Source organism: Schistocerca nitens, chromosome 2, assembly GCF_023898315.1.
Source record: "Schistocerca nitens isolate TAMUIC-IGC-003100 chromosome 2, iqSchNite1.1, whole genome shotgun sequence".
NCBI lineage: Eukaryota > Metazoa > Arthropoda > Insecta > Orthoptera > Acrididae > Schistocerca > Schistocerca nitens.
This window is the reverse complement of record NC_064615.1, coordinates 196,509,648-196,534,947: the sequence shown is the minus strand read 5'-3', so window position 1 is coordinate 196,534,947 and position 25,300 is coordinate 196,509,648. Positions and strand designations below refer to the sequence as shown.

Genomic DNA, 25,300 nt, shown 5'->3' with positions numbered 1-25,300 from the left:
TCAACCCCCCCCCCCCCCAGTCATTGTCTCCACATCATGCTCCACACTAGCAGTGGGGGAGCCTCTCGCGCCTCTCTGTGAGAACGTTAGCATCACTGGCCAGAGAAAACGACTTGCAGTCTTATCTCTGACGGTTGACGGTAGGAGTTCAGTTTTCTCAGTGAGTCGAGTGGGCTACGTCATGTATCCTGGATTGTATCAAGTTTCTGTGAAATAATGTGTGTTGTGTACTCCTTACTACTGCATCGTCTGTCGTTCACTATCACTATGTACTAGAATTCCACAAGATCATCACTAATGGAGTCGTGGGCCGATTACAGCACTGTAATGTCGTCGTTCTCTTGGTTGTTTTTATGGTGGCGACATGAACGGTGACTGGAATACATTCCTAATTTTTTTCAGATAATACTTGTTCTTGAAATTTTGTAAGTAGGCTTTCTTGGGATATTTGGCGCCTATGTTCCAGCGTCTGCCAGTTGACGTTTCTTAGCGTTTCTGTAAAGCTCTTCCATGAGTCAAACAAATATATGACCAATCGTGTTGCACTTCTTTCAGTGCATTCAGTTTCCCCTGTTGGTACTATCTTATACGCATCCCATGTGTTGCACGAGTGTTTTGTAAGCAGTCTCCTCAGAAGACTGACTACATTTTCCCCAATTTCCTACCAATGAACCTTCTTTAGGCCTACCTACGATTGGGCGTAAGTGATTTACGCCTAACTTTGTGCCAGAGGTCCTCCACAGTCTAGACTACAGAGGTGAACCTTTGTTACTGACTACACCTTTCTTGGTCTTTTATTCGAACCAATGATGGATAGATAATTCCAGGTCCACTTGTTGCCAGTAGATCCAATATGCTTCCCCTCTCGAGGGCTTGTCCCACCGACTGCTCTAAATTATTTTCTAAATTGGTGTGTCTATCAATACAATCAATGGTATGTGATGCTAGAAGTACCAAAATATGCTGTCATCGCTTGAAGTTTTACAAGGGCGCTAATAATGGCACTGTGAATCTGTTAAACCTTCCGTTATCTCTATGGTTCTTCTGCCACAAATCCCAGAACTTTTCATATTCACCGCCTCTCGCAAGCAGTAGTTGCTCTCGTATTGCCAACTGTTAGACATAAACTCCATAGAAATAATCTTGAACCTACCGATTGAAATAGTAGCCATACAAAGTAGTTTTATTTATCAAGTTATCGGTAATTAGCAAGTGGTGATGATTTCCTATGGAATAACGACAAATAATGCTGAAACGTTGTATTTGTTAATGTTTAATAGAGGAAAAGGGAACTTGGATTTTTTAATATCTTTTACACTTCCAGTTGATTTAGAAGTGATCAACGTCACATTGAAAATAACGGCCAATATTTTCTTGCGTATATCTGGTTGTTTGGCGGACGATCCTGTTCGATAGCTGTGACGTCACTTCTGGACAAAGCAGGCTTCCGGTTGAAGGTTGGTGGCAACCTGTCTTTTCCTACTTGGCGCGGTGGAGTGAGCAAGTGTTGTACACGCCTCGTGAATCCGTGGGCATCAGTAGAAGAGAAGCCGCTGAAAATGTCGGAAACACTGCAACTGCGAGGGACTCTTCGGGGCCACAATGGATGGGTTACACAGATAGCAACCAATCCTAAATATCCAGAAATGATTTTATCTTGCTCAAGAGGTGAGTGTGGCACGCGCTTCCATTGATAGTTTGCTATCTACTTAGTGATGGAGGTTTTGTGATACTCCCAAGTATTTTATGTTTTTGAAGTGTAATTTGCTAGTTGATCGACTCAGTCATTGAATGCAGAAGTCTATCGCCTCTTTAGTGTCGAGTAACATTAACTACACTGAACGAGGTTAGGGTCGGTTATTTGTAGAAGCACTGGAGCCCAGCAGCAGCACCTTAATTTATTTGCGAAATGGGAAACGTTGAAACACACGTGGGCTTAGTGTAACCACTGGCAAATGGTTAAAACGGCCAACGTTAATTTTTGCTTCGTATGAGATTGTAATTGACGGTTACAGTTATTCCATGTTAACTTGAAAAAGTAAGTTTTTCAGTACCTCGTTGATAGTAGTTGTGTATTAATAAATAAAACATTGAGCTGGTATGTCCGTCTGTACTGTAAATTTAAAGTAATTGTTGTCCACATTACTTGTAATTGGGCAGTGCTTTTTCAGTAGCCAAAAGAATTGACATTTTGGCTGTTGATAGTCTGAACTATAAATCACAAATCCTTTGATTTAACAGTATGCGCGATGCAAAATTTGCCATTGGTAGATTAGATACTACAATTAAACATTTTCATTGCAGACAAGACCCTTATTGTTTGGAAGCTAACAAGGGATGACACAAGTTATGGTGTCCCTCAGAAGCGGCTCTATGGCCACTCGCATTTTGTGAGCGATGTGGTACTGTCTTCTGATGGTAATTATGCCCTGTCTGGATCATGGGATAAGACGTTGCGCCTCTGGGATCTTGCAGCTGGGAAGACAACACGGCGCTTTGAGGATCACACGAAGGTGCAGCTCGCCTACTGATGGCAGACCATTTCAAGCTTTTTTTTTTAAAAAACTTTTTTTTTGCATTAATTTAGAAGAGGTTAGCCCATTGCCAAGTAAGTATGGACATACACTGCACAACTCGTGTTGAGTATCTTCATACAACACTTCACTTCAGTTACGGTGATTTTGGCTTTTCATTATTCTTAGTATTTGGTAAATGAAGACATGATTTCATGTATACTAGATTTAGATGTTCAGTATGAATGTTTCTTTTAATGGACTTGAACTTATTAATTATATTAATACGTATAATTTCAAAGTAATGATTGGATATTATTTTGTTTCAGGATGTACTGAGTGTTGCTTTCTCTGTGGATAACAGGCAAATTGTGTCTGGAAGCCGGGACAAGACAATAAAGCTGTGGAATACCCTTGCTGAATGCAAATACACCATACAGGTAATTGCACGGTACTTACATTTGCGCATTTTGATTCTTGACTTGCTTATCGGTTTCTTGATGTTTGGTTAAAACTGATCTGTTAGGACTTAAGACATGATGACTGCTATATGTTTTACCCAATAACCTCTAATCATAATTAGTTGGCTGCGAATGACAATGTGTTAATCAGGAAAATCATATTAGGTTTTGTGGCATACATGACCACAAGATTATAAGTAAATTCAAAAGTAGCAAATGAGTTCAGGTTTTGACAAGGCAGTATTATTTGTAAATGTTTTGTTATTGTTGTGTTGTCAAATTTTCTGATGTGGTCCTCACTAAGGGCAATTTTAAGAAAACAAACTACTACTGTAATTGTTGAGGATAATGGAATTTGAAGTGCGGTTATGTGAGTAGCATAAAGTCGTCCATGTGAAATATGTGCTGTGATTAATAGCAGTGGGGAGAGAATATCTGCAGTATGTGGTGTGAGACATAGTGGTTGCCAGTTACCCTTAAAGGATATATCCCATACCTCCTCAAACTGTTAAGCAGTCTTGCAGTGGGGTCATTCCATGTCAAGTCACCCAGGCCTTGACACCAACCATGTCACATTTTGATGAAACTTGGTACAATTACTTCTTTTATCATCCTGAAAGCACTTGTAAAATTTTTTTGCTCTATCTCTTATAGTTTTTTTATAAATTTTTAAAGTTTTTAGATTTGGTGTTGTTTCAGCAGTCGGAAATTGTAACTTAATGTGTCCTCACAACTAAAAAAAATGTGTATATTAAAGAATACTCAAGATATCAGTATGAAATTTTGGAATAAGTTTGCGTATTATATCTAAATGTTAAAAAAAATTACCATAAAGATATATTAAAATCTCCCAAACGAAAAAAATTTACAAATTTTTTATTTAGCTAACGGATGTTTAGTTTTACAAAAACTGCAATATCTAGAGTCTCAGACCTGATAGAAAGCTCAAATTTGTTTTAAAATACTCTTAATTGTATAGGCTATTAGATAAAAGAAAAATTATGTTGGCTTTTTAACCTGTTTAGTAGTTATCTAATTTTTAAAATAATATTAATTATATTTTAAAAACAAAAATTACCAAGTGACTTAGACACCGAAAATGTTTTTGTCTTCTTGGAGTAGCAATGTACACTTGGATTTTGTTTTGTTACTCCTGTGTTTTGAAGTAAAAAATTATTACAGTGTTAAATAGTGCTTGGATAGTATTTTATTAAGTTTATTCAAACTCTCAGTAAGTACTGTTACTTAGTTTACAGAGATTCTTTTCCAATATCCTATAAAAGTAACCAGAACAGTAATCAGACCAAAAGTGAAATCAGTATGTCAGATATTCAAACCTGTAGTGTAGGGTTATTTAAAAAATCTGACTGTTTCCAAACAACCTACACACCTTCAAAAAAGTTACAACCGGTATCTGAATTGAGTGAGGAAGAAAAAGATTTGATCCACTTACGATCTGGAATTGATCTGTGTGAATTTAAGAATATATGTTTACACCACAGCTACTACTTTTTAAATGTTTTTGAAATGTATCAAACATGTGTAAACCCACTAAAAGAAACACAAAAAGCCGATCAAAAAATTGTTGAGAAGTGTAGGCTTGGATCTTTCTAAACAATTACTGACAAAAAAATATTAGCGTAAAACCCGGACAAAAGCTTTGCTCAACATGCCGTAACTTTTGTGAGGAAAAATTAAAGAGTTGAAGTCAATGAATGTGAAACAGATGATGAAGTCATGGTTGAATTAGAATAATTGGAATCCAGAAATGAATCCCTCGTACAAACAAACATTGCACTTGATTATTTAGGTTTAACACCGATAAAGCTTCATGGCTTGTCAGAACAAAGTAAAGGGTCTTATTTTAAAAGGAAGGTTAGCAGTATTGAAAAGACTGCAAAAAAGGCGGTTTCAAAAGCATTAAAATATGATGCACCAAGTTCTGATGATGACGAAGAAGATAAGTGTGGTTGAGAAAGCAAAGAATTTTGATGTAATGATTTCTCTTATGAAAGAGAAGATTTCATCTGTTGGGAGGTCTAGAAAAATCCAGATTCTGACCTTGGCTCCAGATTCTTGGAGTCGAAATAAGTGATGAAAGAATTTAATGTAAGTGAGTACATGGTGTGACAAGCTAGAAAGCTAAAATCTGAAAAGGGTATTTTGGAAACTCCTGGTCCAAAAAAAGGTTAAACTCTTTCTGAAAATACAGTAAGACTTGTAACAGATTTTTATGAAAAGGATGAAAGTTCCAGAGTGCTACCTGGAACGAAAGACAAAGTAAGTGTTCAAGAAAATGTGTACATGCAAAAAAGACTCATTTTGTGTAACTTGAGAGAACTCTATTATTATTTCAAATAGGAGAATCCCGAGGTAGAAGTAGGATTTTCAAAATTTTGTTTCTTGAGACCTAAATGGTGTATCCTTGCTGGTGCTGCAGGCGCACACACTGTATGTGTATGCAGTATCCACCAGAATGTTAAACTATTACTGGATGCTGTGAAAATTTAAGAATCTTATAAAGACCTAATTAAGATGCTTGTGTGCAACACAAAAACCAAAACTGCATGCTACATCATTGCAACAGCTGTCCTGCAAATACTGCACTAACAGAGTGCTTAACTGAAAAACTAAGTGAATATTATGATTTAGAAGAAGAAATTGTAATCAGTCAGTGGGTTAACACAGACAGGGCAGAAATGATCAAAGTCTATCAGTGTTGAAGACTACATTTCTTTATTGGTTAGGTCATTGGAAAAGCTCACCCCGAACTTGTTTATAGCAAAATCCCAATCAGCAGCCTTTAAAAGATTGAAAGAAGACCCACCACCCAAAACAGCAATTATTGTGATGGATTTCAGTGAAAATTATTCCTTTGTTATACAAAATGAGATCCAAAGTTACCACTGGAATAGAGGTGGTTGTACTCTACACCCAGTTGGAGTTGTTCTAAGAAATGGGGAAAACAATGTTTTTGTTTCCAACCACTGTTTTATTAGTGATGACGAAGAACGTGACACTGGTTTTGTTAACTTTGTACAAAAAGAAATTACAAAGTCGCTGTCATTACATCATACTGACATTGACTCAGTTCACTACTTTACAGATGGTTGTGCTGGGCAGTACAAAAATAGAAACAGTTTTAAAAATTTGACTGAACACTTGAGAGACTAATTTGAAGGCCCAACACACTTTTTTTGCAACAAGTCATGGGAAGTCAATTTGTGATGGCCTAGGAGGAACTATTAAAAGAATTTTAAGGAAAGCCAGTCTACAGCTTTCAGACAAAGAACAAATAATGACAGCAATCGATGTGTATAAGTTTTGTGAAAAAAATATTGAAAACATTCATTTTCACTTCATTGACAAAAAAGAAGCTGATTTGCTACGGTTAAAACTAGAAAACCGTTTTTCAGCAACCCGAACCATTCCTGGAACAAGAAGTTTTCATAACTTCAAACCACTTCCAACAAACAACCTTGAAATTAGGACTACAGATAGTGTAAAACCCTCCTTAGTCTTTTCTTTCCATTCTTCTTCTGATTGGGTTCGTGTTGAACCATCCATAAATAGCTATGTGGCTGCAAATTATGATGGTAACTGGTACTTTGGACTGGTAAAAACAATATTCAATGATGAAGAAGATGCAGAAATTCTATTTCTACATCCTTCAGGACCTGCTGCATCATTTTATTGGCCTGAAAGAGAAGATTCCTGCATAGTGCCTTTGGAGCACATAGTCTGTGTAGTAGACGCACCTCAATCAAGCGGCACTGGGAGAATGTATTACTTCAAAAAAGACTGTATCAAAAGAACTGAAAGCCCTTGGATGAAGTGAAAAACAGTTTGACTCAGCATTAATGTTTATTAAAAAGACAAAATTACTCAAAAAATTCAATGTTTCAAGCAATCAGTTGGGTTATACATAAGTGTCGTAAGTATCTTTGTACATAATTCTAATGTAATCTACTATAATTAATAAACATGTTAAAAAGCCATCATTATTTTTGTTTTATCAAGTAGCCTATATGTTTAAGAGTAAATTAAAACAAATTTGAGCATTCTATCAGGTCTGAGACTCTAGATATTGCAATTCTTATAAAACAAAACATCCGTTAAAAAAAAAGAAAAAAATACATATATATATTTTTTTCATAGAAAATATTAATATATTTTAACAGCATCATTTTTATCTTCAAATATGTATAATAAATAAAATTGCTGCAAAAGTTTATGATGTTATCTAAAAGAGTTTTTAAGATAAGCAAATTTAAAGTTTTGAATACAAATTAAATTGACCATTTCCGAAGGTTCAGAAAACGCAAAACATAAAAACTTTAAAAATTTATAAAAAAACTAAGAGATACAGCAAAAAAAATTGCAGGTGTTGTCAGGATGGTTTAAGAACCATTAGAGCCAAATTTCATGAAAATCTCAGGAGGTGGGTGTAAAATTTATTTTTTATTGGGTGATTTGATATGGAATGACCCAGTGCAGTAAGATCTTGTTGATAAATAGCTTGGCAATAAGAGAAACACAAAATTTCTTGAAAACTGGAAAATGGGTTAGAAATAAAGTATGTTGAAGTATGAAAAGATAAATTAAAAACAGAGGCAGCTAGTAAAAGGGTGGTATGAATTAAGGTCATGTGGACAAGGATTTAAGAGAGATGGGAACAGTGTAGGACAGATCAGCAGTGTTGTAGCAGTTACCCAGATCACATACGTGAATGTGGCTGAACTAAGTAGTAACTTGTTTGGTGGTGTAAATATTAAAACATCAGATAATTTGGATAGCAATACTATCGTATTTTAGGTTATATTGCACAACAGCTTATTGTAATTGGACTCCACTGTTTTGATTTTAAACTTCAACACAATGGCTTAAGAATTTGATGTAGAGCATTTCATCTGGATAGTTGGCATGACTTACTGTGAATTGACAGTAATAATCAGCAGTTTGTTACTATTGCATAAAAGAATCTAATTACTTTGCCTGTTGTTAAAGTACAGTACCATTAAGTGTGTGAACTGTAAGATGGCAGAGTTGTGCGGGGAGAGGAGGAAGCAAGCATTAGCTGGCAAGGCGAGAGGATCCTCGGGGGGAGGGGGGGGGGAGACAAGGCAGACAAGGTACGCCACCAGTTGCAGTGCTGGCACTACAAATTGCACGTCATGCTTACACGAAAGCAGACAAAAGGCTTGGAAGTAAAACTCGCTTTAAATGTTTTCGTAAACAAAACTGAAATTCTCATGTAAATTAAAATCTATATGTATAAAAATGAATGTGTGTATGTTTGTCTACTATGCGCTCACAAACCATTCATCCGATTGCAATGAAACTTTGGCGAGTTGTTCTCCGAACACCCAAAAAGAGTAATGGACAATGTTTCAACAGTTAGGTCACTGTAGCGTGCGTGGCGCAATTGATTAGGTAAAGGCTTGTCATGCAGCGGACCCGGGTTCGATTCCCGCTGCTTGCATATCCCCCCCCCCCGTAATGTTAAACTGTTAATTACAAAATTTAAATATACTTAAACAGGTCATATAGTATAACGTAACTGTCAATATCTATAGATAAAAATGTATGTATGTATGTATGTCCGCCTTCTGTGCGTTCCCAAACCATTCATCCGATTGCGGTGAAATTTTGGTGATTTGTTCTCCGTATGCCCATGAAGGTTCCTGGCTGAAAAAAAAGAAGTATGACACATTCTTGAGGAGATATGACATCATAAACAATGAGATGCCACTGCAGGAAAATACCCAGATCTATGCATCCACTATTTGAGAATGAGAGCATGTGTTTCAAAATAATACAGTAACCAGTGGTGTTTCCATACAGAGCAATACGGTAGCAAGGAAAAATGAAATATAAGGTAATTCGGACGAAATAGGGGGCTCCTTCAAAGTGATCGCGAACAAAATATCTGAAATGGAAACTCACCTTTTCTTGCCAGGCGTTCGTGGTGATACGCCAGGATGATTCTTGGAAAACTGTTTGAATCTTCCAATGCTACACATGTTTTGTCCTGTGTATGTAGCAGCTCTCACTGAAGATTTGTAAATGGGGTGAAGCAATTTTTTCTGCTCCCTTTCGCAGCATTCAATCACGCAATATAATTTTGCGAGCATCGCTATGTAATACTGGTTTCCTTTTAACCGTAGGCCTACCGGTAGGGGTTGTTGGTGACTCCAGAGATGGGCCAGCAACTGCCTCTTCACTCATTTTGATAATGTTTAGCACAACTGCACAATAAAAGCACGCAGAACAGTACAGTGCAAAACAATAACGAAGCAGACGACAATGGCTGCCTTGTAAAGTCAGCTTCGTAATGTTGACAGCAGCGAAACTGCGTGCCTACCGAAGCCTCTCGACGTTTACAGACTTCTACCGATTCAGGACTAAGGAGAGGTCTTCCATCTAAAAGTTTACACACTGTACTACGCCACGTATGAACAAATCCTGGCTTTTCATAGCTGTCATGATTTTGTTGCTGGTTTTGTATTTGTAGGTACTTGGCAAAACCATATCAAATGTGGCTGGCAACATTGTCACTGCAGTCGGGACGACAAAGCTGCTTTATTAATTAGAATGTTTGCTTGTGTCTAGTTTAAAAGTTTGAGCCAGGACACACACAGTTGGATGTTCCTGTTCCAGAGCTCATTTTAAACTCAACAAATTTTTAAACAAAACTTGTTCAAAAGTCATTTTGGAGAAGTCTTTAATGTGATCAATCATTACAACAACATATTTTCAGAATACACAAGTATAAATACAAAATCCAGCAAATACGCTTCAAAGCATTGAAATGGAGATGGCATTAATTTGATTTGCTGCTATCACCCAATCGCAATGAGCCTAAGACGTTCATCATTAGCTAACCACAGCACAGAATCTGGACACACTAAATTTTCTTTGCAGGAACACCATGGAACATGAATAAAATTTGTTCTTTTAGGGCTCATTGTGCAAAAGTCTTGTGGTAACGTGATAGTATATATACCAGTTACACTCCTCTCTATATGATTTTTATTGTGTAAATTGCTGAGCTCTTTTCAGCATATTGCCATCATAGGGTGTTCCGTAAATGCTGTAATGGCTGATAATCTGGATATTATAAACTGTGTAATTGGAAAGGTGTTATACATTTGATTGGTGTTTTTACTGAATGTATAGTATCAGTATTACCTGTAAGGTAAAAAATCAATCTAATGTATAACTGGTATTCTCTGTAAGGTACAAGCATAAATTGAATCTATAACATGTTTTCAGTCTCTTGCCTATTGATGTATTTACAGAACATATCTACATTTTATATCCTCTCTTCTTTGGTCATCATTAGTTATTTTACTGCCCAAATAGCAAAACTCATCTACCACTTTAAGCTCCTCATATCCTATTTAATTTCTGTAGCATCACATGATTTAATTACATTGCATTCCATTATCCTTGTTTCACTTTTGTTGATATATTGCATCCTCATTTCAAGACACTGTCCATTCTGTTCTACTGCTCTTCCAAATCCTTTGCTGTCTGACAGAATTGCGATGTCATCGGCAATCCTAAAGGTTTTTATTCTTCTTCTTGAACACCCTACTCCGAACTTTCTCTTTCGTTTCCTTTACTGCTTACTCAGTATACAGATTGAATAGCATTGGGGAGAGGCTACAACCCTGTCCCACTCCCTTCTCAGCCACTGCTTCCCATTCGTGCCACTCTCATTCGGGAGGACGACAGTTCAATCCTGTCTCCAGCCATCCTGATTTAGGTTTTCCGTGATTTCTCTAAATCGTTTCAGGTAAATGCCGGGATGGTTCCTTTGAAAGGGCACGGCCGATTTCCTTCCCAATCCTTCCCTAACCCAAGCTTGCGTTCAGTCTCTAATGACCTCGTTGTCGACGGGACGTTAAACACTAACCACCACCACCATTCGTGCCCCTCAACTATTACAGGTGCCATCTGGTTTCTGTAGAAGTTCTAAATAGCCTTACACTCCCTGTATTTTCCCCATACTAACTTCAGAATTTCGAAGAGAGGGTTCCAGTCAACATTGTCAAAAGCTCCTCCAGGTCTACAAATAATATAAACATAGTCCTCTAGGATAAGTTTTAGGGTCAGTATTGCCTTGCATGTTCTTGCATTTCTCCAGAATCAAACTGGTCTTCTCTTAGATCCCAGTTTTACCATTCTCCTATAAAGAATTCACACTTATTTTGCAACCATGACTTGTGAAACTGATAGTCAGGTAATTTTCACACCTGCCAGCAGCTGCTTTCTGAGGAATTACTACAGCCTGCTTAAGTTAGAGGGTATTTCACCTGTCTTGCAAACCAAATGGGAGAGTTTTGTCACTGTCCCAATGCTGTCAGTAGTTCTGACAGAATATTGTATACTCCCAGTCCTTGTTTTGACTTAGCATCTTTCAGGGCTCTGTCAAATTCTTCTTGCAGTATCATATCTCCCATCTCATTTTCATGTACATCCTCTACCCTTTCTATAAAACTGTTATCAAGTTTAACTCCCTTGTATATACCATTTTGTATACTCCTTCCAGCTTTCACTTTTCGTAGGGTGGTTTTCCATCTGAGATCCTGATATTCATACAACTGCTTCTCTGTTCTCCAAAGGCCTCTTTTAATTTTCCTGTAGTTGGATCTATACTTTCCTTAGCGATACGTGCTTCTATATCCTTACATTTGTCCTCCAGCCATTCCTGCTTACCCATTTTGCACTTTGTCATTCATTTCTTAAATGTTTTTATTCCCTTTTACCTGCATCATTTGCTGCATTTTTATATCTTCTACTTTCGTCAATTAAATTCAATATCTCTTTTTGTTATCCAAGGATTTCTACCACTAGATCTTGTCTTTTTAGGTATTTGATCCTCTCCTATCCTCACTATTTCATCTCTAAAAGCTACCCATTGTTCTTCTACAGTATTCCTTTTTCCTATTCTTGTCAACTGTTCCTAATGTTCCCTCTGAAGCTCTGGGTGTTTTTTTTTTCCCAACATATGCAAGTCCCATCTCCTTAATTTCCTACTGTTTCTCAATTTCTTCAGTTTACTCTATTATTCATAACCAATAAGAGTCCACATCTGCCTCTGGAAGTGTCTTAAAGTTTAAAATATTATACCTGAATATGTCTTACCATTATATAATCGTTCTGAAGCTTTAACTTTCTGGTGTCTCCAGATCTCTTTAATGTGTACGATCTTCTTTTATGATTTAAGAATCATCTTAGCAAGTGTTAGTGATGATTAAATTGCGCTGTGTTCAAAATTTTACCAGGTGGCTTCCTCTTTCATTCCTTTCCCTTAGGCCATATTCACCTACTATTTTTTCTTCTCTTTGTTTTCCTACTTTAAAATTCCAGTCCCCCATCACAATCTCAATTTCTTGTTTATCTCATTATACGTTTCTTCTGTCTCTTCATGTTGGAGCTAGTTGGCTTGTAAAGTTGTACTACTGTGGTAGGTGTGGGCTTCGTATCCATATTGGCTATGTGTGTGTACTGTGCTGTTCATAGTAGCTTACCCGCATTTGTATTCCTATTCCTTATTCCTCCTGCCACCGAACTTAATTCCCACTATATCTAACTTCAACCTATCCAAATCCCTTTTTAAATTTTCTAACCTACTTGTCAATTAAGGACATAACATTCCACACACCAATCTGTAGAATGTGAGTTTTGTTTGTCCTGAAATGACTTGATAGTCCTGAGTAGTCCCCACCTGGAGATCCGAATGGGGACTACTTTACATCTGGAATATTTTACGTAAGAGAATGCCATCGTTTAACCATGCAGTAGAGCTGCATTTCATCAGGAATAATTATTGCTGTAGTTTCCCTTTGCTTTCAGCCATTCACAATACCAGCCCAGCAAGACCATATTGGTTGATGTTAAAAGGCCAGAACAATCAATCATCCAGACTGTTTCCACTCTTGTGGAACCTCATGTTTGTCTGGCTTCTCAATAGATACCCCTACATTGCGGTTGTACCTATGGTATGGTTATCTGTATCACTGAGGCACACAAACCACCCCAGAGATGGCAAGGTCCATCGTTCATTTGTGCAGTACAAACCATTTATAGTGCAGTGTAACTGGTACATTTTATTGCAGTCATGTGACTAATAAAAGAGGAATGATGATGCTCCAAAGTAATATATTAACAAGCAGACACATGGTTTCCCAGTTTCAATCGTGAGGAAAGTAAAGGCATATTTTTCAGTGAAAGGTATAGTTATGGTTTCCAGTCATGCCTGCAGTAAACTACAGAACTTTTGCATCACAGTTCTGCTGGACAGGTTAAGTTTTCCCACCTTAAAGAAAAATACATCTTTTGGAGATGTGCTCAATTTAACATACTCAGCTAAGTAACCCATGACTTGTTTTGATATTGTCATCCCAACACATTCTCTCCACATCCTTCAATGAAATGGTATATTACCTACAAAGTTAAGCGTGATTTCACTCTCATGTGTTAAAAATGTTTGGTACCTAGCGTTGTATTACTTGGAGCATTTTTAACACTTGTCGTCCCAGGAAGGAATTGTTTTCAGGACTTCCTTGGCCAAAAATTAAGCACGTCAAGGAAGTGGTTTTTTTTCCCCTCTCTGCTGAATTCCATAGGATACATGTTGCCTGAAGATTTTATAGCTTAGGTCATGTTTCCTTTTCCCACATTGTGACTTGTCTACTTGAGCATCACTTTTCCCCCCTAATTGCTGTGAATTGTTTATTTCCCACTGGATACACACTTCATGACAGAAGGGAGGCCAGCCAGTAACAATATACATAGACTTGTCGAAATTCGTGATAATCCTTACTGTCTTAGAATATCACATGGAAATCCAAATGACACAGAAGCAGAGATTTTTCATCATTCGCGAATTACCAATCTGTGCAATCCACTTGAATCTGCACTGTACGTCGACCATGTGACTACCTTTCTGTTATTTAAGGTGGCACAAACAGAGTGAAGCCTCATTTGGCAAAATAATTGCTGGAACACCTCATTTTGGGTAGTACATATTTCCTGGTCTAACATGCCGCCATCCACATCTCTCTCAGCAAACATCTGTTGAACTATTTTTTTAAAATGAACTAAGACTAGTCAAATGAAAACTAACCTTTGAAAGAACCCAGATTTTGCAGTATGTTCGCTCGATTAAATATCAATACTGGTAGAACAATGTTGCATTTGATTTCTGCAGAGTAAGTGTGAGGGTATGCTACAAACTAACCACACAAGCTTCGACATTGAGACTTTTGTGAAACAGGAAATTTACAATTTAGATTGCAACAAATATTTGGCTGTGGTTACAGTTTGCCTGTTCACACCCTCCTACATTGCAGCATATTCCAGAAAATAGCCAAATATTCATGAAAACAAGAGTGCCTTTTTGTGGTAGTTATGGTGTCCCAGCCAAACCACACACCTAGAAATAATGACCTGTTTGGAAAAGTCATATTTGTGACAGCAAAGAATACGAGTGCTTCAGTCAGCAATTTAAGCTATGCTGTTCCATCCTAACCTCATCACATACCCAGAAGGGAAAAAAAAGCAGCCAATATGTTATCATACGGATGCTAAACACTTTGCTGTTGTGCACCCAAAACATAGATCACGTCTGCTGTGATCGGCTGACACCAACAAACTGAGCAGGCACCACCTGAATTTTGGAAGCTAATGTGCTGTATTTAATGGATTTTGTTTTTATACTTGCATATTCCAGGGCTGTACAGTTTCAGTGATACAATACATTAAAGGTAACACCAAAATGCTTTGTTTTTATTATGGTTTGTTGTGCTATAGTGGCAGGAAGTCTATGAATAGTATATAAAATTTTACCATTTGGGAAGACAGCAGTGTAGGAACAATCGTTGCAAGACTAAGTAATTTTTGTAGCTCAATCCACGGACTTCATACAACTGATAACATACCCAAATGAGTAGAGATACTGTCTCAGTGTTCTCGAAGCCAAAAGGATTCTGATGTATGAAGATCGGTGGTATGAAGAAACTGCTGTGGCATATTTACATACTTTTGCTCAAGTGGCTTTATGTATTTTCCAGTTAAGGTATGTAACTTATGATGTGATGTTCCGTGGTAATGAAAGTTACCATTTTGTTTTTTCGAAACCTGTTAGTGATAGGTTTTGTAGGCTACCTGTTATGTTGTACTATAGATCTGGTATTGTTACTTTCAATTTTGATCACGAAAGCTTGGATTACTTCTACAGAAATTTCAACCATTTGACAGCTATATGATGGGAGTGTATTGAATGCCTCTATTTTGTAAATTGCCTACTGATCACTTTACATCCTGAATGGAGAAAATGTCATTAGGTCCCACATTAGTACTCTTGAAACACATTGATTTTTGTTAGGTGATTAGTAGGTATGCTGCAAGACCAGTGGCTACATGTTCAACTGCGAATTTACAAGAATGCATGATCAAGCACTTCATGCAAGCATGCTTGACAATCTTTAAGCTAATTTTATGCAGGCAGTATGGTTGTTCAGGCTATTTGATGCTCAATTGATTTTGTTGTATGGGGTTGTTACAGTGTACCAAAATACATGTTTGTGTGTGTGTGTACTACAATGTGCAGGCTGATATAAGCAAATGTCAGTTGAAAGGCTGTCTTTGTAGCAATCTTAATGTAGTGACATGAAGCATATAGAATTAAAGTTGCTTTGCAAGCATATTTGCTTATACAAACACAAGCATTGTTTCAGCAGTATTATAGTGAAAACCTGTCATGGAGAGGCAGAGAAAAGCTTTGCATTTGTAATACTTGTAACAAAATTCAAAGCTATTGACTGTGTCATAAAGAAACATATTGTTCCTAAAATGATAAATTCAAAAACTCCTTCAGTCAATTACAAGAGGGGTAAAAATCAAATCAAGATATTACACAAGCACATACTTCCATACACTCGCATACTTACATATACTTCTCCCCCCACCCCAAGAACCATGGACCTTGCCGTTGGTGGGGAGGCTTGTGTGCCTCAGCGATACAGATAGTCATACCGTAGGTGCAACCACAACGGAGGGGTATCTGTTGAGAGGCCAGACAAACGTGTGGTTCCTGAAGAGGGGCAGCAGCGTTTTCAGTAGTTGCAGGGGCAACAGTCTGGATGATTGACTGATCTGGCCCTGAAACACTAACCAAAATGGCCTTGCTGTGCTGGTACTGCGAACGGCTGAAAGCAAGGGGAAACTACAGCCGTAATTTTTCCTGAGGGCATGCAGCTTTACTGTATGGTTTAATGATGATGGCATCCTCTTGGGTAAAATATTCCGCAGGTAAAATAGTCCCCCATTTGGATCTCTGGGCGGGGACTACTCAGGAGGACGTCGTTATCAGGAGAAAGAAAACTGGCATTCTACGGATCGGAGCATGGAATGTCAGATCCCTTAATCGAGCAGGTAGGTTAGAAAATTTAAAAAGGGAAATGGATAGGTTAAAGTTAGATGCAGTAGGAATTAGTGAAGTTCGCTGACAGAAGGAACAAGACTTTTGGTCAGGCGAATACAGGGTTATAAATACAAAATCAAAAAGGGGTAATGCAGGAGTCGGTTTAATAATGAATTTAAAAAAAATAGGAGTGCGGGTAAACTGTTACAAACAACATAGTGAACGCATTATTGTGGCCAAGATAAACACAAAGCCCTCGCCTACTACAATAGTACAAGTTTATATGCCAACTAGCTCTGCAGATGACGAAGAAATTGAATAAATGTATGATGAAATAAAAGAAATTATTCAGATAGTGAAGGGAGATAAAAATTTAATAGTCATGGGTGACTGGAATTCGGTTGCAGGAAAAAGGAGAGAAGGAAACGTAGTAGGTGGATATGGGTTGGGGCTAAGAAATTAGAGGAAGCTGCCTGGTAGAATTTTGGACAGAGCACAACTTAATCATAGCTAACACTTGGTTCAAGAATCATAAAAGAAGGTTGTATACATGGAAGAAGCCTGGAGATACTAGAAGGTTTCAGATGGATTATATAATGGTAAGACAGAGATTTAGGAACCAGGTTTTAAATTGTAAGACATGTCCAGGGGCAGATATGGACTCTGACTACAATCTATTGGTTATGAACTGTAGATTACAACTGAAGAAACTGCAAAAAGGTAGGAATTTAAGATGGGACCTGGATAAACTGACTAAAACAGAGGTTGTACAGAGTTTCAGGGAGAGCATAAAGGAACAATTGACAAGAATGGGGGAAAGAAATACAGTAGAAGAAGAATGGGTAGCTTTGAGGGATGAAGTGGTGAAGGCAGCAGAGGATTAAGCAGGTAAAAAGACGAGGGCTAGTAGAAATCCTTGGGTAACAGAACAAATATTGAACTTAATTGATGAAAGGAGAATATATAAAAATGCAGTACATGAAGCAGGCAAAAAGGAATACAAACGTCTCAAAAATGAGATCGACGGGAAGTGCAAAATGGCTAAACAGAGATGGCTAGAGTACAAATGTAAGGATGCGGAGGCTTATCTCAGTGGGAGTAAGATAGATACTGCCTACAGGAAAATTAAAGAGACCTTTGGAGAAAGGAGAACCACTTGTATGAATATCAAGAGCTCAGATAGAAACCTAGTTCTAAGCAAAGAAGGGAAAGCAGAGAGGTGGAAGGAGTATATAGAGGATCTAGACAAGGGCAATGTACGTGAGGACAATATTATGGAAATGGAAGAGGATGTAGATGAAGATGAAATGGGAGATAATATACTGCGTGAAGAGTTTGACAGAGCACTGAAAGACCTGGTTCGAAACAAGGCCCCCGGAGTAGACAACATTCCATTAGAACTACTGACGTCCTTGGGAGAGCCAGTCCTGACAAAACTCTACATCTGGTGAGCAAGATGTACGAGACAGGCGAAATACCCTCAGACTTAAAGAAGAATATAATAGTTCCAATCCCAAAGAAAGCAGGTGCTGACAGTTGTGAAAATTACCGAACAATCAGTTTAATAAATCAGGGATGCAAAATACTAACGCGAATTCTTTAAGGACGAATGGGAAACCTGGTAGAAGCCAACCTTGGGGGAGATCAGTTTGGATTCCGTCGAAATATTGGAACACGTGAGGCAATACTGACCCTAAGACTTATCTTAGAAGCTAGATCAAGGAAAGGCAAACCTACATTTCTAGCATTTGCAGACTTAGAGAAAGCTTTTGACAATGTTGACTGGAATACTCTCTTTCAAATTCTAAAGGTGGCAGTAAAATACAGGGAGCAAAAGGCTATTTACAATTTGTACAGAAACCAGATGGCAGTTATAAGAGTCGAGGGGCATGAAAGGGAACCAGTAGTTGGGAAGGGAGTGAGACAGGGTTGTAGCCTCTCCCCGATGCTATTCAGTCTGTATATTGAGCAAGCAGTAAAGGAAACGAAAGAAAAGTTCGGAGTAGGTTTTAAAATCCATGGAGAAGAAATAAAAACTTTGAGGTTCGCTGATGACATTGTAATTCTGTTGGACAGCAAAGGACTTGGAAAAGCAGTTGAACGGAATGGACAGTGTCTTGAAAGGAGGATATAACATGAACACAACAAAAGCAAAACGAGGATAATGGAATGTAGTCGAATTAAGTCGGGTGATGCTGAGGGAATTAGATTAGGAAATGAGACGCTTAAAAGAAGTAAAGGAGTTTTGCTATTTGGGGAGGAAAGTAACTGATGATGGTCGAAGTAGAGAGGATATAAAATGTAGACTGGCAATGGCAAGGAAAGTGTTTCTGAAGAAGAGAAATTTGTTAACATAGAGTATAGATTTAAATGTCAGGAAGTCGTTTTGAAAGTATTGGAACTTAATTGTGATTTGAGATTTTCTTACAGAGAGAACTCAACACATTGCTCTCAACAGTACAGAATAAATGGGTATAAATGTAATTTCAGGCATATGATAGGACTAGTACATATTTACAATATGTAAAAAGGATCCAGTAGAAAATCTCAGAAGCTCCATAAGGCTATTTGCAGATAATGTGCTTGTGTGGAAGAAAATAGTAATGCTAGAAGGTGAGCAGATTTTCAGAACAACTGGACAGGTTTGATGAATTGTGCAGGGCATGGCAGTGTACCCTGATTGTAAATGCTAGGCTGAGATTCATAAGTAGTTGTAAAAGAAAATGTTAAGTCGACCATGAAAGAAGTTGCTTAAAAAACACTTTAGGCTGGTTCTTCAGTATTGCTCATAACTCTTTGACCCTTATGAGGTAGAACTAACAGAAACCCAATGAAGAGAAATAAGTTCAGCCACATGGTCATTTAGTCAGTGCGAGAGTGTTAAGAGATGCTAAACATACTCCAGTGGCAGACATTATAAGAGGCATTGTTTATCATGAAGTGGTTTATTACTGAAATTCAGAGTGTGTGTGTGTGTGTGTGTGTGTGTGTGTGTGTGTGTGTTCTGCGAAGGGTCGACAACATTTTACTTCCTCCCACGTGTCGTGGAATGGCCAGTAGGGATAATTTTCAAGTGATAATTATGTGGGGGGGGGGGGGGGGTAAGAGACCCAGTGTCAGAATGGAAGTGAGTAGGTTCAAAACTAAGTACATGCTAATTGTTTTTCCCTGTCTTTGTGTGTTTAATACATTCAGGGTTTCCTATTCATGTAAAAGAAATTAGGTTCTTCCATATTCAGTGTTACTTATGTGTGTGCTCTTGGTAAGGAGTTCCTTCCATTTTGTATCACCACTATGTTTAAAAATGAGATGAAATTTCTTAGTTTGAAACAACCAAAAATAACATGTCTATTACTTTTAACACAAATGAGTTTTTTCTGAATAATGTTGCCATTTCCAAGGGTGTGGTTATGCAGGAATCTAAAGAGTACAGTTTCAACTGCTGTGGATAATACTAGGGGCTATCTTACTTCTCACCAATACTTCACTGTTTATTTGGAATGTCAAGATTTTAGAGGTTGTAGTTAGGTAGGAACTTAAAAACTCTGCTCAAATTTCTGAAAGTTAAATGAGTTGCAGTCATTTATACTCCTGCTTGTAGCATATTTAGCTGTGGTTGAATCCTTAACATCGCTTTTGTAAATTTGTCAATGAAGATAATGATTGCACCACATGAACAAGACGTCACATGACTGCTTTCAGATTTCAGCTGAATGTCAAATGTACTTCCAATTTTTAGTAACTCACCCTAATACAGAGGTTTACAGAAATCATTCTTTCCACCTGTCATTTGTGAACAGAACAAGGGGGTTCAAATTGTGGTACCTGAAGTACACTCCACCATGCACTGTCAGGAGGATTGCAGAGAATTGATGTAGATGAACAGGTTATGCCACATTAAAAATTTAGGTCTCCTTGTAGTTCATGCATCGAGTTCAGTTAGGAACGGGCCATGGAAACAATTTTATGTACAAAACTGACTACCATATGCAGACCACCTTTTTACAAATACTTGTGTTGTCGGTGTCTGCATATTGAGACTATCTAGATTTGTTCAAAGTGATACATTGATTGCCCATGGTAAAATAATTCATAAAATGGATCTCCATGCTTGTGCCTTTGTAAAAGCAGCCCTCTTCGGCAAGGAATTCTTATGTTTAACTTGCTGACATAAACATTATTTCTTTGTTTAGTGAGATTTTTAAAGGGTGTTGTTTGATAATGAGTTTAAAATCTATGCTATAACATACGTCATCTAATCTCGTTGAAAGAGAGATAGAGAATGAAAAAAGAAAAAAACAATCCATCAGAAAAATTTTCTGAACACTATCCATCTGCTTGTGTGTTTTCTAGGTGGTTTGATGATTATATGTGTGTGTGCAGGCATTGCATTAGTGTCCTAAATTTTCAAAATAGCTCAATTTGCAACTGTAAATAGAGGTGGATTGAAGGTAAATTTCAGTTCTTGACTTCACTACATGGTCTACTGAAAAGGCGATTTTGATGGAGCTTTTGTGTCAGTCCATCTAATCAGAAGTTTTCTTATCACAAAAATTGTCAATTACCAGTTGTGGCACTTGAGCTTCAGAGTTATGATATCCAACATTGGGTTAAGGAAGATTTGTGTTGACAGATAATGATACAGGTGCATTTGAACAGTGTGAAAGGTGAGTGGATTGAAGCTGCATATGTACACTAGTTGGGTTGTAATCTGTGATCATTGTCTGAACAAACGGTTGAATGTGACAAATCTTGTCTTCTGCTAGTGTTGTATGGCAGTGATATTTTCTTGTGCGCTTCTTGGTAAAGCAGGAAAAAATAGAGGTATCATTTTTAAGTGCTTAACATCTGCAATAATTAGACTCATGAAGGAAAAAGTACTCGGCTTCCAGATTTGATGGAAGATGACAAATATTTTGGTGTTATGGACTCTTTGAAGTTTTACCTATTTTTCCTTAATAAATATACAAAACACAAGCAGAGACTATACTTTGCGGTAAGGTACCTGTATTTGTCTAACAAGTGCATTTTACTGTGATGTGAAACAAATTGAACACTTAAAATGAAAAATTCGTAGCATTTGTTTTTAAATTAAAGAGGTGAATTGCCATTCGAATGAATTAAGGATTTGTAAACACCCTCCTTTCTGCAGCAGGTACCATATTATAGTTTCCTGCAGATTTCAGTTTGGCTTTCCATGGGAGTGTTGGTTGGTTTCAACCACACTGGTGACGACATTTTTGTTGGCCAAAGTGCCTTGAAAACAGCTGTGGATTGATTAATGCTATTCATAGTAGAGCTTTGTAATAGTGCAACTTTGAGTGGAAATACCATTAAATACACTAATTCAGAAGTATTGGCGTCTTACTCCAGTTCAAAATTTCCTTGTGCAGAGGTTGAAGGCAGTGGTATATTTGAATGACTTGTACCTATCATGCAGATGCTCCCAACACTTCAGCTATCTTTGTTGATTACTGTTCTGCATTTTTAACCTATGCAGTAATCACTTGAACCAGCTGCATGTGCTAAATCCGTTGTGTCCCATGTATAATAATTGTAGAGAATACAGTGGGCTTAAGAGTGCCCCAGTGAATACATAAGTTTAGAAAGCGGTTCACAATCTTTGAGACCATTACCCCTGAGTCCAATTAGATATTAGCTAGCATCCCACCGCCATCACCACCTCATTGCATTAGCCTAACTAAACCTTAGAATGTAAAAGAATTTTTTTGTGTACTTGTATTTTTAAAATGATGAAAGATAAATATTTGTTTCTGTAGGTGTTTCACTAAATCGTGAAGTAATGATTCAATGAAACAGTTGGTATGCTTATTTGTAATGTTAATATAAATTATGAAGCAGTTCCCCATGATTCAGAAGTGCTGTCTATAATTTCTTCTCAGAAAAGAAAGATAACACATTGAGGATTATACTTGTAGCAGTAGCAACAGCCTTTTTCATATTGGTTAACCAGAGTGTAAATAATTTGTTTTGCTGTATAATTATTTTTCTGGCTAACAGTACTGTTTTTGTTTTACAGGAGGACTGCCATAGTGACTGGGTGTCGTGTGTAAGATTTTCGCCCAATCATTCAAATCCCATCATTGTGTCAGCGGGATGGGATCGCATGGTTAAGGTGAGCTGATGATTGCTGTACCTAAACTGTAGTTCAAAATTTGTGGCATTGCTTAGATATCGAAGCCATTGATTACCAAAGATAAAGTTTCTCATCTGAGTTGTAAGTGTAGCGACCTTGCATATTACCTTCGGTAATTACAAATTGAATCCAAACAGATGAAACAATTTTGGGTACAAGTGTCAACTCAATCCTTTCTTTAAATCAGCTTCCTGTTTTCTGGTAAAGTGTCAGTGACAGAAATTATTTCTTAGGTTCTGGGTCACCTCTTACTTCTCATGGAATTTGAAGCAGTGTGGTTGCTACTGCATAAATGAGCACTGGAGTTTGATAAGTTGGGTTTTTTAGAGAAGGTGTATGTTCTTCATGCTTGCAAAATTTATAAACCACTAAAATTTGTTCCATACATCATTAGAGCTTTAAACTTTTATGCTCTTTCACCATTCACTGTGTTGTCATAAATGGCAAACTTTAAATATTGTACAGTAATGTCAAGAAAGTCATCCATTCAGCCTTCCAGGGCATATAGCACTACCATGGGCAACGTTGCTTTACCATGATGGGCTTTTTTTAGCCTTGATTGCTGAAAGTGTAATTAATATATATTGTCAAATATAAAGACGAGCCACAGGCTTCATCTAAATGATGAATTTCCATGTGGGTAGAGATGTACTCTGTGTTCCCATAGCCAAAAGGATTCTGATGTTTGAAGAACTGTGGTCTCAAGTAGCTACTGTTTCGATCACTATTTAATGCTTTGGGGATAGGCCACTTTTTACAGGAGGTCAGGCCTAGAAAACCAACCATTTATGCAATTATTTAAAGTATTTGTGGCACATGTGCAGTTGATATGTTTACAGGAGTAATACAGACTAAAAAAGGCGAAGGCTTCAAGATTTATTTTTTGTATTTACTTTAGTTATTTGATAGATCACAAATCTTAAAATAACAAAGTATAATAATCATACCTACAAAAAAGGTGAGAGGTGGTTATTGAGCAAGGTCTTGCTCTCAAGCTTCCAAAATTTCTTGCTCACGAAAAAAACTTGGCTTACTTGCAGCAGATTTACAGCAAACTGCAAAACCTAACAGGTACTGGCATGAAATTCAAAACTTGATCACATATTGGCTCAGCCATTCATGAGAGCTGCTGTTACATTTGCTAATGTTTATTTTAAAATAATTTTAGGAATTGACAACAGAAGGCAGCACCTGTCCAGGTACAAATAGTGAGACACCTGTACATTATTCTCGTACACAGAATTCAGAAGTTTTTCTTGTTGTGAGAGCTGAAATTTTTATTATGTTGTTTGAACATGCTGATCATCTTATTTCCAGGTGTGGAATCTAACAAATTGTCGTCTGAAGATCAACCACAATGGACATACGGGATATCTGAACACAGTTACTGTTTCTCCTGATGGCTCACTTTGTGCTTCTGGTGGAAAGGTAATGTAACATTATAGAGACATTGTTTTTAAGTCAGTTTTGATTCTTGTAACTTAGTAAATGGTTTGGTGATTCAAGGACTGTTATTAAATTTAATTGTAATGAGATAGTTTTATTTAGTAACGTTATGCTAATGTTGTGAAATGATGCATACATAATTGAACCATGACATTCACTGAGTGTTTGCGGATATGGGACTGATCTTAGTAGTACTCAAAAGAGTTAAATTATTCCCGTACGAACAGTTGCTTTATTCTGGCATTTCTTTGCAGGATTGCAAGGCTATGCTGTGGGATCTGAATGACGGAAAGCATCTGCACACTTTGGATCACAATGATATAATAACAGCACTGTGCTTCTCACCAAATAGATATTGGCTGTGTGCTGCCTTTGGACCATCTATTAAGATTTGGGTAAGTAACTTTTTCTGGGTGGATCCATTTAGTCATATTCGTTCTGCACATGATGAAATAAGGGGCAGATGAACTCGCAGTTTGGTCTCTTCCCCCTTTTAAACCAACCAACCAAACATGATGAAATATCCTGACGAGTAGAGCTGTGGTCTCTGTGTTCTCTTTGCCAAAAGGATTCTGATCAAAGAACTGTGGTCTAAAGTAGTTACAAATGGTAGGGCAGACATGTTAATGATGGAATAGTGTATTAGGTGTACTTAAAAAACCTTGTTGAATAATACATAATAAGATTGCACTAATGTTTTGTAATAGCTTAGGGGCATTACTTTGTTGCAATAGTGACATAACCATGCATTGTTATAGGACTTGGAGAGCAAGGACATGGTTGAAGAACTCAGGCCAGAAGTAGTCTCTGTGACTGCAAAAGCAGAACCTCCACAGTGCCTGTCATTGGCATGGTCTACAGATGGGCAGACACTGTTCGCTGGCTATTCAGACAACCTGATTCGTGTGTGGCAGGTGTCTGTGTCTGCACGATAAGACTACACCCTGATCAGGGTGCTTTTATTTTGGGAAAATAAAACTTTTAACTTTTTAATTGTGTTTATTTTCATAGATTTTGCTTCATTGGTGACGTTCTGTGAAAGAGTTGTGAGAGTTTTTGTGTGTATTTAAAAAGTAGAATGTAAGGTTGTCATTTGAAATATTTTAGAAATATACAGTTGAACGTGAGTGGTCAAAGGTACAATAAGACTGAGTGAAGAGAAAATGAGTGTATTTCAAACCAGTGCAGCCTTTGTGTGTGCTCAAATTTTGTCATATCACAAAATTATAATGCAGTAGATACTGGGGTCAGTAATTGTCAAAGAGGATTGGGATAATCTATTTTGTGG

At 37.5% G+C, this 25,300-nt stretch overlaps 1 protein-coding gene across 1 annotated transcript; it reads left to right on the top strand.

Annotated features, from left to right (window-relative positions):
* Positions 1 to 1,457: 1,457 nt before the first annotated feature.
* Positions 1,458 to 25,005, top strand: LOC126235894 (guanine nucleotide-binding protein subunit beta-like protein). The gene is made up of 7 exons (XM_049944828.1): positions 1,458 to 1,668; positions 2,305 to 2,513; positions 2,843 to 2,953; positions 22,450 to 22,545; positions 23,884 to 23,994; positions 24,267 to 24,407; positions 24,771 to 25,005. Exons 1-7 carry the CDS (start codon positions 1,560 to 1,562, stop codon positions 24,945 to 24,947), a joined length of 954 nt encoding a protein of 317 aa, XP_049800785.1. The 5' UTR covers positions 1,458 to 1,559; the 3' UTR covers positions 24,948 to 25,005.
* Positions 25,006 to 25,300: the final 295 nt, after the last annotated feature.